The sequence below is a fragment of the Echeneis naucrates genome, chromosome 15, assembly GCF_900963305.1.
Source record: "Echeneis naucrates chromosome 15, fEcheNa1.1, whole genome shotgun sequence".
Taxonomy (NCBI): Eukaryota; Metazoa; Chordata; class Actinopteri; order Carangiformes; family Echeneidae; genus Echeneis; species Echeneis naucrates.
This window is the reverse complement of record NC_042525.1, coordinates 7547110-7561745: the sequence shown is the minus strand read 5'-3', so window position 1 is coordinate 7561745 and position 14636 is coordinate 7547110. Positions and strand designations below refer to the sequence as shown.

Sequence of the window (14636 nt, the reverse complement as noted above, 5' to 3'; positions counted from 1 at the left end):
CCCCATTTTGTTTTCTGTTTTTAAATAAAGGTAATAAATACTCGTTGTAGAATTTCTATCACTTTAAAAGAAGGAAAACCAGCAGTTTTACAATCTTTGATTTTTAATGTTGCAATGAGTAAAGCATGAGTTACAGCATATTAACCCACATTTACCCCAGATTTCAGAAATATATCTATTCATTTTAATTATTTATAAAATGTAATATCTCATACCTGCATGTTTCCTTGGCTTTTACCAGTAGGTGAGTATTTTACTGCTAAGGCTAAACCTACCCTTAAAACAGCTTGTTCAACAGAGGAACTGTACCAATGATGGAGTGCAGCCGCAAATAAAAAAACAAAAAGCAAAAGCAGTAGTTGTTGTACATGCTTGTTAAACAGATTTCTGTTATTGGCAGACACATGAACCAGATTCATCACGCGGAGAAACTGCTGCCTTTGTACGTATTAATCCGATTTTGTCAACCGTTTCTGATGGAAAATGACTGTAGGTCACCTATACATTTGAGAAACACGTCATGCTCATAGGGTCAGTGCTTAAGGCCATACTGTACCTCATTACATCCAATCAGCATGGTTGAGAGAGTGCTCTGCAGTGAGGATGTGGGATTTACAGTGAAACATTTTTGCACCTTTGTTTTTTTTTTTATACCAGCATTTACTGTGTACAACAGACCCCTGACAATGACAAAGGTAAAAGGGAAAAATATAAGGAACACAGAGGTACACACATTAACATCACAAAAAAAATGTTATATGGTCAGAGAGGCTCAGTGCGTTTTTTTTTTAAATGTAATTTAATTAATTAATTAATTTATTTGTTAGGATGTTTAATGGACAGTTGAGGACATACCTCATACATGTGCATTAAATGTAAGGCAGGTAACTCATCTTAGCATAAAGGACAGAACACAGGGGTCTTTCCCAAAGGTGACGAGATTTAAAGTGAATTTTGGAGGTTTTGCTCAGGACCTCTCAACAAAAACATATCGCAAGTATTCAGTTAATCTTTGATGATTATGAATATTGGATGTGATTCGCCATTTGTTAGGAATCATAATTTAGGGCTTGTTATCATTTGGAAAAAGAAAACAAACAAATGGAGAGTTAGGCACAGGATTTGAACAGGACGTTTGACACAGTAGTCTGAAACATATGATGAGTGACGGCAGGTAATGGCATATTTAAAAGAGGAGAAACGCTACATTACAAAACCAAATCAACCGGTCCAGAAGGCACCATATTGATGTAATGATTTTAAAATTAAAAAATTAACTATAGTATAGACAATAAACAAGTATTTGTTATTTGTCAAAATAATTCTTCTGTGAGATCCATTTAGTAGCAGCTGTTCTGGTGCTTTGTATTATGTGACGTGATCTTCCTCAGCAGATGATTAAAAATTCTGTCTTGAACTGGTTTAAATATGAAGCTTTGCATGTGATGTACATTACATTCTTTTTTTAGATGACTAAGTAATCCCAGATTGGAGACCCTGTGCAGCAAATATACAGCAAAATTCAACTTCTGCTGTTACTACAATACCTGCCATAAAAAAAAAAACAATACAGTATTCTAGGGCAAAAATTAGGATTATGTAATAGCCTAGGCAGGAGTTGCATTTGGCAAGACACAAAATGCATGCTCTAGTTAGCCATTAACGACCAAGCATGGTGTTGTTTAACTGTTCCTTAGTTTGGCGTCACTGAGTGCAATGAAACCTTCAGCTGGCGACACACCAGCTGGAGCTTTCATAATGTGTAAAGCATCATTGAATGAGTCAAAGTATGTTTGTTTGCTGGTAGCATGAACAAGATATTTGCTTTGGAATTAATCTCCCCGAGAGGGTGAAGGAGGAAAACCTGCGTAGTGTAATACTCCTATCCTTTAACTACAATAATTTCATAATTCAATGCCATGAGCAGCAGTGTGTGCAAAAATATGGAAAGTCTCTGGATATATGTGGCTATGGCTTATTTCATCTCAAGTGAATGCTAGATTATTCTACATAAGAAGACACATAGACCTCCTAGCAGCATTTGCTAACACTATAGTGAGCATCGGTTGCGCAAATGTCAATCCACCCTCAGTTTCTTTTGTATGTTGTGCTCCGTGGATGGCGTCCCATTTGCATGTCCATTTGTTGAAACAGGAGAACCGTTCTTGTGCTCCTTCTTTCGAGAACCACTGTGCTTCTTGTACGTCTTGTGTGGAAGAAACAGGGGGAAAAAGAACTTTAATTCCATCTCTTATTAAAATGCTATCAAATAGAGAATTGATTGAAGTCAGTTTCAGAAATCCAGCTGGTTTAAGCAAAATGTACGACACAAGATGCAAGTTTTTGCATTTACTCAGATAAAAAGGCAATTGCAAAATGAGGGATGGGCTTCCTTTACTCTCTGCTTTTCTTATTTTTGACATATTCTCCTGAAAACGCTTAAACCAAGACCTTCTAGTCTTTGCTGTAGTGAGCTGGTGGGGCAGTGCCAAGACTGGTGAGGCCAACAGGCTCAACGGGCTGCTGAGGAAAGCTTGGTGGTGGGTTTGGACTTGGACTGTTAGTAAACAGTGGCTGAGAGGAGGGTGAAGGGCAGACTGTGCAATCCTGTACGACGAACTGTGGCTAATGGGCAGCTCATTCAGCCAGCAGATCATCCCACCCCGGTGCGGAACTGAATGCCTCAGATGCTCCTATACCGTATGCCCACTGCCATCAGACCAAACAACAGCAGTTTGGACAACAAACACTTCTGACCTAACTGACTGATCTCTAGTTTTTGGTCACTTTATCTGCGGGTCACCTTATCTGTACCTTTTGTCACTTTGTTTTTGTAGCAGTTTTTATCATTTTGTATCACGTATCATGTTTGTTTTTTTTGTCGCCTGTCCACTGTGTCCCATTTAATTTCTTTATTTGTCACCTGCTCTCTTGCCTTGTGCTGCTGTGGCATTCGAATTTCCCCAGTGGGGATCAATAAAGTATTATATAATCAAATCTAATCTAACCAACAGAACAATATACTATACAAAGTTGGATCCAAAAGTCAGAGACCGCTTTTTCATCCCATATTATCAAAAATTGGTCACAAATATTTCTAGAAACATACGTTGTTTTTCAAAAACACTACTCAAACATTAATAGCTGTTGCATTTATAGTTGAATATGTAGACCTGCAGATCAATACACGTTGGTGCTTTATTGAGTACAGGTATTTAGAGCAGCAGAGCAGGGCATTTGGGATCAACTTAAAATAAACTACTCTACCTGTTTTCATTGGCCTCTATGTCACCAATACAATGAGATGGCTCGCTGTGGGGTTTATGATAGTTTTTGGAAAAAAATATAGAGCTATATGGCACATGAATATCGATATTCAAGCTTTAGATACAGAAGCTTGCTCAGTTACTTGTTAGTTTGAAAATTAACTAACAAAACGTCAGCAGCTTTATCATTTAAACTCATTCATTAACACTTCAAAATGGGAAAAGAACTGACCTGAATGTAGAAGTTTGAGAAAAGCATAATGAGCGTGACCATGTAACTTATTTGGAAGTACAGCCACCTCATGGGGAAGCCACATGGCCATATGACAGCACACATCGTCTGGGACATGGTCATGAAGAACTGGGTCTGTGAAGGAAGCATGACACATACATGCAGAGCACATACCGACGTGAGAAGGTGACACTTAGGAGCCTATACGAAGCACATATTGATCCAGGGCCTAAAACATCTGCATTACATTAAAGTTTAATGGGGTTTTACAGAAAATAATTAAGGATCGCTCCGAAGATCTAAACAGCAACATAATCTATCAAGTGTGTTCCACAAAGGGATTATAACTATTAACTATTTTAGTATATCTCTCACCTAGAAATTAAAGACAGTGATAGAAATTTGTGCTGGAAATGATCCCAGAGCTGTATTTATGAGAACAGAAGAAAAAACATCTCAGGATGTGGCCTCATTTATTCTTGTTTCAAGCTGCAGGTTATCTGAATTATTTCTGATATAAAAAATTTAAATAGGTTAAAAACGGTCTTCATACAGCACCAACCTATTTTTTTATATCTCTTTTAAGACAAAAGGTATTTTTAGAATGTAATTCAGAAATGTGCCTTTCTTGTATGAGTTAAGTTGCTGACAATGCTTGAGACTAATCTTATTTAACTAAACGTTGGAATGGAAAACTTATTCTTTGCTTTACTTTTTATTCTGTGGCTTTTCTGCTTTCCCTTTTAGTAAAGGAGCTGAATACTGATAAGAAGACGGGATGAACCCACCAGCTGTAACTGTGTAATGTATCTCTTCCACCAAAGGTACGGCCGCAGGGCTGGAATGGCTGATAGGCCGTAGTAAGAGTACATCAAAACGTGGATGAAGCTGTTCAGCGTTGCACCAAAGTACGCTGAGCGGGCACAGAGGGGAGACAAGGGAAGTTATTCATCCATCAATACGGCAATAACGGTCAGTAAAAGGCAAGTGACAGGCATCCAGATGTGCAACGATTATACAGTGAATAACAAACATTTTATTAGTCTGTTTTCAATCAATAAAAGTCATTAACAATTAAGTACTACAGAAGTAATATCTGATAAATAATAGAAAATTTTTATAGATCAGAAATGCCACATTATATTAAAGCTATCAAATATGAATCGCAATTTTACGTTCAAAGGGCAAATAAAGCACATTACATGTTAGCTGTGTTTGAGTCAATAAGTGTCGCTTTGTGTTCTTCAAGGCTTTGGGAGCAAAAGAGACCGTTTACAGGGCTAATGGCTTTAACATCAGAGCACGTGAATTATTTAGCTTGCTGAGAGCGTAAACAGCCCAAACATAGTTTATGGAATGATTTGCATAACATTAGGGCAAAGCTGTGATAGAGCACTCACAGTGGCCGCAGGGTATCCAGTTCATAACGAACCACCATATATTCAGCATGGTGGCATGGTGGTAGACGTGGAGAAATGTGATCTGGTGATTATTCTTTCGTAGTATGAAGAAAAATGTGTCCATGAACTCAATGAGCTTTGAGAAGTAGTACCACCACAGGACATTTATAATCTGAGAGCAGATACAGCAAAATAGATACGGTTAAAGTGAAGGAACACTGGATACAATGTGCTCGTAAAAGTGCAATGCTTCCTCCAAAATGTCTGAGCACATAAATCATCAATGCAAGCTGATACGCAGATATCTGTCCCAAAGGTCCTTGAAAGTCTAGGCTGTATCATAAAACAAGTAAACTATCTGTAGCAGTGACACGTTGATAAAACTTCTTTTAAATGTAATTACTGCAGACATGCAAAGCTGCGCACATTTCTCTGAGTGCCTTGTTTTCACCTCCACTGCAGAGCTGATTAGGGACACCAGATAAAGTCATCACGATGACAAGAGTCAGATTTAATTGACTCCCAGTCTCTGCAGATTATCTCTTGGGATTTACAGGTTCTCACCCAAAGAAATCAGAGCTGGAGATTTTGCTTAACTTTATATATAGTCACGTATATAAGCCATTGCACGATAACTCATGTTTATATCTTTACTATCCTGTTCATTATTTCAAGAAAGGGAACAGGAAATCATGCACTTTACAATTAAATTAGTTTTTTTTTTTTAATAGGACAAACCAGCTAGCAATAAACATAAAACATAAAAACATAAACATAAAAGGCTGCAATGTGCAGCATCTGCATCTGGTTGACTCTGACTGACTCACCTTATCATCCACTTCCTCTGCACTGTGAGTGTCCTGGCAGTAAAAGTTGTATCCACCGTGCCACACAGCAGTAACAAGCTGAAGGAAAAGGCAATAACCTTTGGTGACTGATGAAGGGATTTAGATCAAAGCATGCCATTATGTAACAGTTGGGCACTTAAGTGCAATGTAAAAGTGAAAACAAAAATGGTGTTGTAATAAATGGCTGTCCTTTATCACCAGCACAAACAAATGAAGAGACAGATATCCTGTTAGATAACCAGACCTGGTCACATATCTCGATCCTGTCGATCCTTCGCTGTCTAGACTGGTTAATAAATACGTCAGTTAATTTTAGAATATGATTCTACCAAGAGGGGTGTTGCAACTAATGAATATGATTATTTCAAAGTATTGTTCCACACAGTTGGACAGGACCAAACAGGTTAGTAGTTCGTATCAGCTACTCTTGCACACATTGTGACAATGTGTGCTCCCTGTAATTTTGCATGATAATGTAAATAGCCTGCCTTTTATTTGCCTTTTGCAATAATGGTGGCGGTCCAAATGTGATGCATCCCACAATTCCTGTGAGGCAACTCCAATAACTATTTCACTATTTTCAGTGTGGAATATTAACATGCTTTAAAAGTTATTCTTTGACTGTTCCAGCATGCATGAAAGGCTGCACAAGGTAAAACAAATTTAAACAGGACAGGAGATACTATGTATGTCAGGCAGAATAAAATCTAGACTATTGCCTTACTGTTACTTTCAGTTTTTTTATTTGAAATCTTCGACTCCAAGTGGAGACCATCAGGGCTATGGCAAAGACCCAAAAGACATTTTATGACCGTGAGAAGTTCTCTGTGGAAAATAGTTGACATGCCCCTTTAAAAGACTAACTATTCAAATGCACACAGGCGGTGGCGTTCAATGCTGATTCATTAAATCAATATAGATTCTCTGTCCGGCGTGCAGCGTTAGAAGACTTTACTCACTAACACTTTGACATCAGTCAAAAATCTGCATTAAAATGACCTTTGTTTTTCAACGTGGAGTATTTTATCATGGCCAAAGACAGTTTCCTCCCACTAAACTGATATACAGAACTTCCTTCATTATTCCCTCATACCTACAGTACTATTAAAGTTAATTACATTCAGTTTTAAGTACAATCATTATGTGATTAACCGCTGTACCCTGGAAGTTTGACAAGAACAAAACCGCCCATTATTTTGATTCACATTAGGTGGTATTGATTTTAGACTGACAAAAGCTCGTAGCCTGACTGGGCCTTGGTCAGAGTACAGAGTTTAATGAATCACACAGAGAACAGTTCACTGGGGCCTTATGCAATGCACCGAGAGAGACAAGAAGCCTGTTTTGCCAGCTGGATGGGAAGGAGAGTACAGATACTTTAGACCTCCACGATGTCTGGTCCTTGTGCTCTGGCCTTCAGAGGTGCACTAAACGTCAGATAACTATCACTTTGATAAGTCTGGACACTGCTGCCAAGAAATATAACGAAAAACTCTGCCAACTCATCAAATTTAAATCCAAGTCAGGATTTATTAATACCAACGGATCTATCAGTTACACTTATTTAGTCAGCTGTTTATAAAAAAGCAGTTTTCCATCAAACAATAGAGGGCTGTGCTGATGTCTGTAAGGGTATATGAGGGATTTGATGGCTGAAACAATGAGCCTGTCAGCATCCAGCTGTGTCCCTCTCACTCCCTGATAGCATTGTCCCTCATGACAGCTTTCAGTGAGAGACGCCAGCAGCCACAGGCCTCTCTTAACTGTTCAAGAAATAATTTGGCTTTCTTAGGAAATGCTCCTATAAGCTTTTGCACAGACAGTTAGATTGTATCTGTCTATTAAATATGAAACTACTATCTACAGTACAGTTAATGTGCATTTTTCCCAAATGCTGAATTGTTTTTATGTAAAATAATTTAGCATAACTGCTCCTATTCATTACCTAGATTTACTGAGTATGGAAGCACTGCGTTGGGTCAATTTTCTTTTCTTTTCTTTTCTTTTTTTAAATAATCTGCCTGCAGTGTGACTTTGCAATGATTGCTTTGGCCTACTTCAACAGATCTCTCAGTGCCGAGCAGTCGGTGTTTACCTCATAGAACATGTAGAAAGATAAGAGGGTGAGGCCCAGATTGTAGAGCACCATGACACCTCTGCAGGAATAGGGCTGCCTGTGTTTCATGTACTTGGGCCCCATCCACACGATCAGAAGGTACATTACTGTGAGGGCAAAGGTTGGTGGGTAGTTGTCCAACAGCAGCCATCCTTTCACTCGCTCATCTAAAAATTGGAAGGTAAAGAGGTTGTTTTTTATACGGTGCTGCTGAGCTGGCCTCCATGGTAAAAACAGATGAACTTGAGACATGGCAAGCAGTAGCAGAGCACTCAGAACAATGTTTACTCAATTCGAAGGGTAGCTGTAAGAAGGTCAAAACCGTAGCAGAAATCCTGTGAAGAGCATGTAATGCATGACGTGCTTCAAAGGTTTAGGTAATGCTTACCTTCAACACCTTCACCTCTCAGTTAACTGCAGGACTCTGTACTCTTACCTTTTACAGTAATTGTAGTATTGGCAAACAAGAGAAATGCATTTTACAAGAGCAGTTAAGAGGGAAATATAAACCAGACTTACCTCTGGGACCCATCCATGTCTCTATATAAGCATTTACTTTATAATTGAAGGTCTCCATTTGTCACCTAAGAAAAGCATGAACAATGACAGCAAATACATCCGTTAGTGTTACGTCCACTTTAATGTTCAATATGAGGCAAAAACCCAAAACAAACAAACTGAAAAGCCAAATGAATCTGTGTTTTTCGCCACTTACAACTGCAGGAAAGTACAACAAGCTAAACTTCACACACAGATTGAACAGATGAACCTCAAGGTGTTAGCAAACAGTTGCTTATGTACATGTCTGCCCCTGCAGAGACTTGAAGTGGGGTTACACTTCTGTTTAAGTTGAATGCTCACTGACTCACTGACACTAAAAGAAGCTTCTTGTTTGCATGCAAATACACTTAAAATGTAGAGATACACTTAATTAATCTGCCTGAAAGGTTTCATCAGGGATCATCACCAGCAGTCTGCTTGTGCTTCAGTCAGATTATCCTCTCCTATGCCCCAATAACTGATCCATCACATCCTTGTGGTTTCAAACAAAGGATCAAACATGGCCACTTCCTACTCTGGGAAAGAAAATAAGAAGCGAGTGGGCAAGTGTGTGCTGAAGATAAGCATATCTCTGCTCAGTGAAGACTGCTGTGTAGTGATTCCTGGTGGTTTAGATAGCTGAATGTAATGAGGATGTCAAAATGTGTCTATTATTTCTAACATGCCCTGGCAATAATACTCGCTGATTCCTGTCCTGGCCAGGTAGTTACGCAACCGTTATTTTGCGCATACCTTCATGCCCAAGGTTATAGATTTGTGTTGGTGGTGCAATTTTTTTTTAATTTCCATTTATCACAAAATGTTTTCAACCTGACTACACCCCACAGTATCAGATGAACATCCGCAGAAAAGCATTTAGGGTTTTTAACTCCTTACATGAAGTTGTGACAAGATTATTTACACAGCTTAACAAAAGCTGTGCAAATCCCTACAGCTGCTTGTCACAATGAAAACTTACAGCTCCGAGCTCTCTCTAAATTATCGACTGAGATGTGTACACAGTACCGAAGGCCTTCATACTGTTTTCAAGACCACGCCGTCCTTTGCACAAAGTCCTCCGTACAGCTACAGCGTGTTTGCATTCTCTATTTCCACTGACATGCTTCTTTGCGATACATTTATTCCGGTCCTGTTACGTCACAGACTGCTGCACCACTGGACAACCTTTACACCTGCATCTACAGTGGGAAGCGCGACACAAGACAAAATATGGGCTGTAGTCTGCTGCACGCACGGCTTCCTGCCACAGCACCTCCTTCAGATGTGAGATACTGCGGCTCTCAAACTACGTATAACAGAAGGGGCCTGGTTTTCCCACAGAGAAAAACACCAAATACTGAACGAAATTGAAGATAATATGGCAAATTAATCTGCTGATGGGTTACCTGATGGGCGTTTAGTGTAAATTCGGGGTTAGAAGTAGAACCCAGTTCTAACAGTTAACAGAAAAACTTTGGACGTGACGAGAAGATCTATCAAATTTGGCTGAAACATCTCAACTCAATATGCACAAGACTCATTATGTTGGAATGTGCTAACACAACTGAGGCCTGTCTGCTGACTTTCACTTCAATTTTCTTAAACAATGGTAATAATTTTGTCATCTGAGTTACATACACACATAGGCTATTTTATAATAAGAGTCATTTTACAAAAGATACCTTGTGCTGTGTGTCGGCTAGTTCCTGGAGTTCCTGTGTATAGAAGTGAAAAGTTTCAGCTGAATGAAACCCTACAAATGATGACAAATCACTGCTCAGGCAACAGATAACATATTAATGACAGCTGCATTTGTCCCACGCTCATCTGCGCAAACTAAATATCGCTTATTCTGATCAACCCAGTGCAGGAATGTCCATTATTATCAGGGATGCATTAGGCTGCACCACGACATGATAATCTGCAAGACCTTAATCATAGCACGCCACAACAGTAAACCGTGTCAGCAGCGAGTCAATGTGTCTTTGCTCTGCAGCCCACATGCTGGGCGTGTACAAAATCTGTCTAGACAATCAGAGCCAAAGGTGGATCTTTCTGAAACACCACAGCATCGTCATGGCTTGGGCCAGAAATTCTCCACGAATCACCATGACAGCAGAAAAAAAACGCACTCAAGCAGGCTACTTTACTGTAAGTTCGAGTTGGGCAATATCATGTGTACATGAATGTTAGTTTTTCTGCCAGAGATTTTGCAATCCTCTATGACTCATGCTGTAGTACATATCCCTTTAAAACCTCTCTGGGTGTGACCATCGAGGTCGGTGCAAATTAAGGAGTGGGATTGTTTTTTTTTTTTCATCACACTGAATCCTGATGACTTTTATAGGGGTGAGATAACAGGCTTTTATCTGTTGTTTGTATGCTGTGCATGCTCATAGGAATATTAAGGATACACATCATTTTAGCACGAGTTGACACAGATGTTCCATAAACTTTGCTTCATCATATTGATTTTAGATGAGCATTTTAGTCATATCATCTGTGACTGTAAGTGGACTCAAAGCTTAACTACATTTCCTGCTAGTGACATATGTCACCTACAGGTAGGTTATCAATGGTAATATATGGAAAATAAGGTGTAATCGCAGTGCAGCGGTGAGCTACAGGGGGTTTCATCTGTAATGGCTCTTCCAGAAGTTTCCCAAACACAATATTTTGTGCATGACATCATTCAGACATGCACAACTCCCAAACTCCTGAGATAGCAGCGAACACGGAAAAGTTTCCGGCGTGAAGAGAGAGAGAGAGAGAGAGAGAGAGAGAGGGGGAGTTGGTCGGATGAGTTTAATAATCAGGATGAAGCTCCTGCAGCATGAGGCTCATGTGTCTGTTTTCCTGTTAGCACGATGATCGAGCAGGATGGCAGACCGCAGGACCGACGGATCCACTGGATCCCTGAACTCCAGCTCGGTCCTGGCCCTAATCTGCCCCGCCACCTCTCCCCTGCCATGCTGTAAAATAGTAATTTTCCATCCTGGGTTTAATGTAAAGCGCACTTTACGCGCTGGGGTCGACGGCTCGGTGCGGACCCGCCGCCCGGTCTCCGGTCAAAGTCAGAAAGGGGATGCCTTTTTCCGTTATCTCGTGACATCAGCTCGTTTCACGAGCCCAAAACTTCCCCACAAGGAATGAACGAAGTTATAATAATAATTACAATAAACTTATCTCATCCGGTCGATCGCATCCAGGCAGCACCAACTATGGAGGTCACCGCTCCAGCATCACCCGAACTCAGCGCTTTGGACGCCATTCATGCGCGCTGCTACCTTTTATTTCTTATTCTTATTCTGTCTTTTTCTTTTAAATATTATGATGGAAATGCTCACCTCTAGCCGTCCCGGGCGTCCGGAGGTGAAGGGCTGGGTGTGGATGAGGCTGTCGGAGGCGGAGGGGGCGGCCGTGTGTGTAACCTTGGCCCGGGCTGAGCACAATGTGCTGCCTTGTGGCTCAGTGGAAAATTGTGGGAGGACCGCGGAGACTGGCCCGCTGCCCTGCTGGAGGGTTAGAGAGCCGGGCTGAAATAATAATTATAATAAGAATCACACACACACAGTCCAAAGGATGGCATCGAGGTGATATCTGCCCTACATATCTGCCCTCACTACAGTTTAATAGGTTATAATCTCCACTAATGATTAACGCCAGTCACATGAACACTCTGTGAATGTTTCCTTTTTTTTTTTTTTTACCCCTCAGTTCACCGTTCATTTAGAAAACTTAAGGGATGACACTGTGAACACAAAAGCACGAAAAGGTAAAACATAAATGAACAAAAATCAGATTAGAGATCCTCAAATGACAAAATCTTGATTTATGGTCAAGGGATCAACATTTCTTATTAATTGTTGGATAGCTGTGAAATTTTGTGCATTAATTCATTCAAATATGACAGTTTCACATTTGCTTTTTTAATCTCTAATTTCAAAGGCCACAGCAGATTTAATGATAATCCCAGCACAGACATTAGCACCAGCGGACTACTGCCCATCACACTATGGTATTTCCATTGAAAACAACCTTCAGGATGCACCACCATCCATCTCTTTAATCATTATTGGCAGAAAATGCAGTTTTTCACAGTCTCTTGTTTGTTGTTTCTTGCTTTTCGTGATACTGCTCCAACAGTTAGATTTAAAGTATTGGAAAACATACATTACTTTACATTTAATGGCATGGTTTCCCTTCACGTGTAAAGAGTAGTGGCGGGGTCAAATATACACTAGCAGTCAAAGGTTCGTACACATTTTCCTATTCATTTGAATGAGAAACTGTGTCCAGACTTTTGACTGGTAGTGTAGGTAAGTGGAGAACAGGTGGGATGTTTTTCTCGAGGTGGATGAAGCGGTCTGCGTGGTTAGGGTGGATGACAGAGCTACATGCGGCTGATGTCAAGGTGGCTGAATGATAGGTAGCCGATCTGATCAGGTGTTGTATCAGTGTGTTGATGTATCAGGCAGCAAGCTCATAAGCCAGCTGGTTAGACCAGGTGGGCCAGATGCCTGAGCTGATGGAACGGAAATCTGGGTCTCCCAGTTTTGTTTGGGTGAGAGTTTGAGTTAAAAGCAGTTTAAGGTATTTTAGGTCAGGGCTGGAGAACCGTGTCACCTGTCATGGGAGCTCCCAGATTTATGATGGCACGGCCTGAAGCCCATAGCAGGGGCTCAGTGAGCAAACTTCATTTAACATTTATATAGAGCTCAGCCAACGCATTTCCCTGTCTTCCTAACTGACTTGCTTTTGACTGGAAGGTGTTTTGCGGATGTTTACGGTGTAGCAGCATGAACCTGTCGTATGTATTTCCTGGCCGTGTGCATACAGTGATTTCCTCTACACAACACCTTTAAGTAGAGGAAATTGTGGCCTGTCAGAATAAAATGAGCAATGGCTGAGTTCAGCTCAGATGTTTCAGGGTCCCGGTTTTTGTGTTTGCTGGCTGTTGTCACACTGTCGGGGCTCAGTGGGACTCTTGAATAGAACAGACACGGTTAACGTTATTAGTAACACCTGTTCTTTTTAATAGGAGTGTCCAGGGATCAGAGGGGATGCAGGGCTGTACTGAAATTCACTGACCCTAACCCTAACCTCTAATAATTCAGTCTTTGATTTGTTAACAGTGAAAGACATTTTTGTAGCTTTGCTGTTCTCATATCATTCCTAATAAAATGTTAATTTTGTGCAGAATGTTTACATGTTTATCACTTTTGTTGTTGAAGACCAAACATTTAAACACAAACAAATTTTTATCTCAATGTTCATTGCAGTAATAAACCTGTTCCATGTTTTCACATAAAGAAAAAGTCTGTTGACTCTTCACGGAGCAGGCCTGTCGCAGCCATAATCATTATTTAGTGCAAGGGGTCAAATTGAGGTAATGCTCCATTTGCCATGCTCTCTGGATTATGTAAACCTGTGGTTCAACACCACCATCTTGTGGATGAAAATGTTTAGGAATCAGCTGATTGACTTTTTACTTGAAAGACAAACGTGAATAAACGCAGAGATCTTTTTGTATTACATTTGTCTAAATTTTGACTTTTAAAAAAAGGCTCTTTATTTGCATTAAGAAGTTGGAATGCCATCCTCTGAACTGCACCCCAGTAATGAATGAAAGTATGCATATTTTTCATTCTTTGAAATGACATTTTCCTGTCAAAGAGCCACTGTGGGTGTTCTTTGTACCATTGTTTTCAGCAATGCAGGGGCATCACTCCAAGAGGAGCTTTGTCTCAGTGTCTGTACTAATTCTGTCCCTTTTGGATCCAGATTTCTTTCTACAACAGGCCTCAGATGAATTGCGATGAAAGTGTATTTAGTAATTAACCACTTAACAATTAATTGTAAGAACTACTTTGATTTCAGCTAAAGGCAACCAGTAAATATTTAGGCTCACACCAATTATATTTGGCAAATTAGCAGATGTTGCATGCCAGCACCATTGGAATAATAAATATATCCATTAACTACTATTTATTTTGTGATTTTAGTAGTTGCACAGTTTAAAATGCTTCATGAGTAATGTTCTGTTACAAGAGGAAGTAAGGAATAGGCTTACCAATTGGACTTAAGTTTAGTGAAAGTCACATGCTGTGTCTGGTTGTTCGGATTATTCAAGTTCAGGGTTAATGAAACCGCCTCTGCGCTGACTCAGGCACCATACTTGACAATGCTATATTTTTCACTTTGGCTCTGTTAACCAAAATACTTCACAACAAT

The 14636-nt window shown here is 40.0% G+C and overlaps 1 protein-coding gene across 5 annotated transcripts; it reads right to left on the bottom strand.

The window, feature by feature from the left end:
- Positions 1 to 792: 792 nt before the first annotated feature.
- Positions 793 to 11868, bottom strand: elovl5 (ELOVL fatty acid elongase 5). Of its 5 annotated transcripts, XM_029520378.1 has the most exons (9): positions 11750 to 11839; positions 10085 to 10117; positions 8382 to 8446; positions 7842 to 8029; positions 5726 to 5803; positions 4899 to 5070; positions 4287 to 4411; positions 3499 to 3633; positions 793 to 2206 (listed from the first exon to the last, which is right to left on the bottom strand). In XM_029520378.1, the coding sequence occupies exons 3-9, from the start codon at positions 8437 to 8439 to the stop codon at positions 2078 to 2080; spliced, it is 885 nt and encodes a 294-aa protein (XP_029376238.1). In that variant the 5' UTR covers positions 8440 to 8446; positions 10085 to 10117; positions 11750 to 11839; the 3' UTR covers positions 793 to 2077. The 5 variants fall into 5 exon arrangements, with proteins under 5 accessions (XP_029376238.1, XP_029376237.1, XP_029376241.1 ...); XM_029520377.1 differs by lacking the exon at positions 10085 to 10117 and having other exon boundaries at positions 11750 to 11868; XM_029520381.1 differs by lacking the exons at positions 10085 to 10117; positions 11750 to 11839 and adding an exon at positions 11578 to 11627.
- Between the last annotated feature and the right edge of the window lie 2768 nt (positions 11869 to 14636).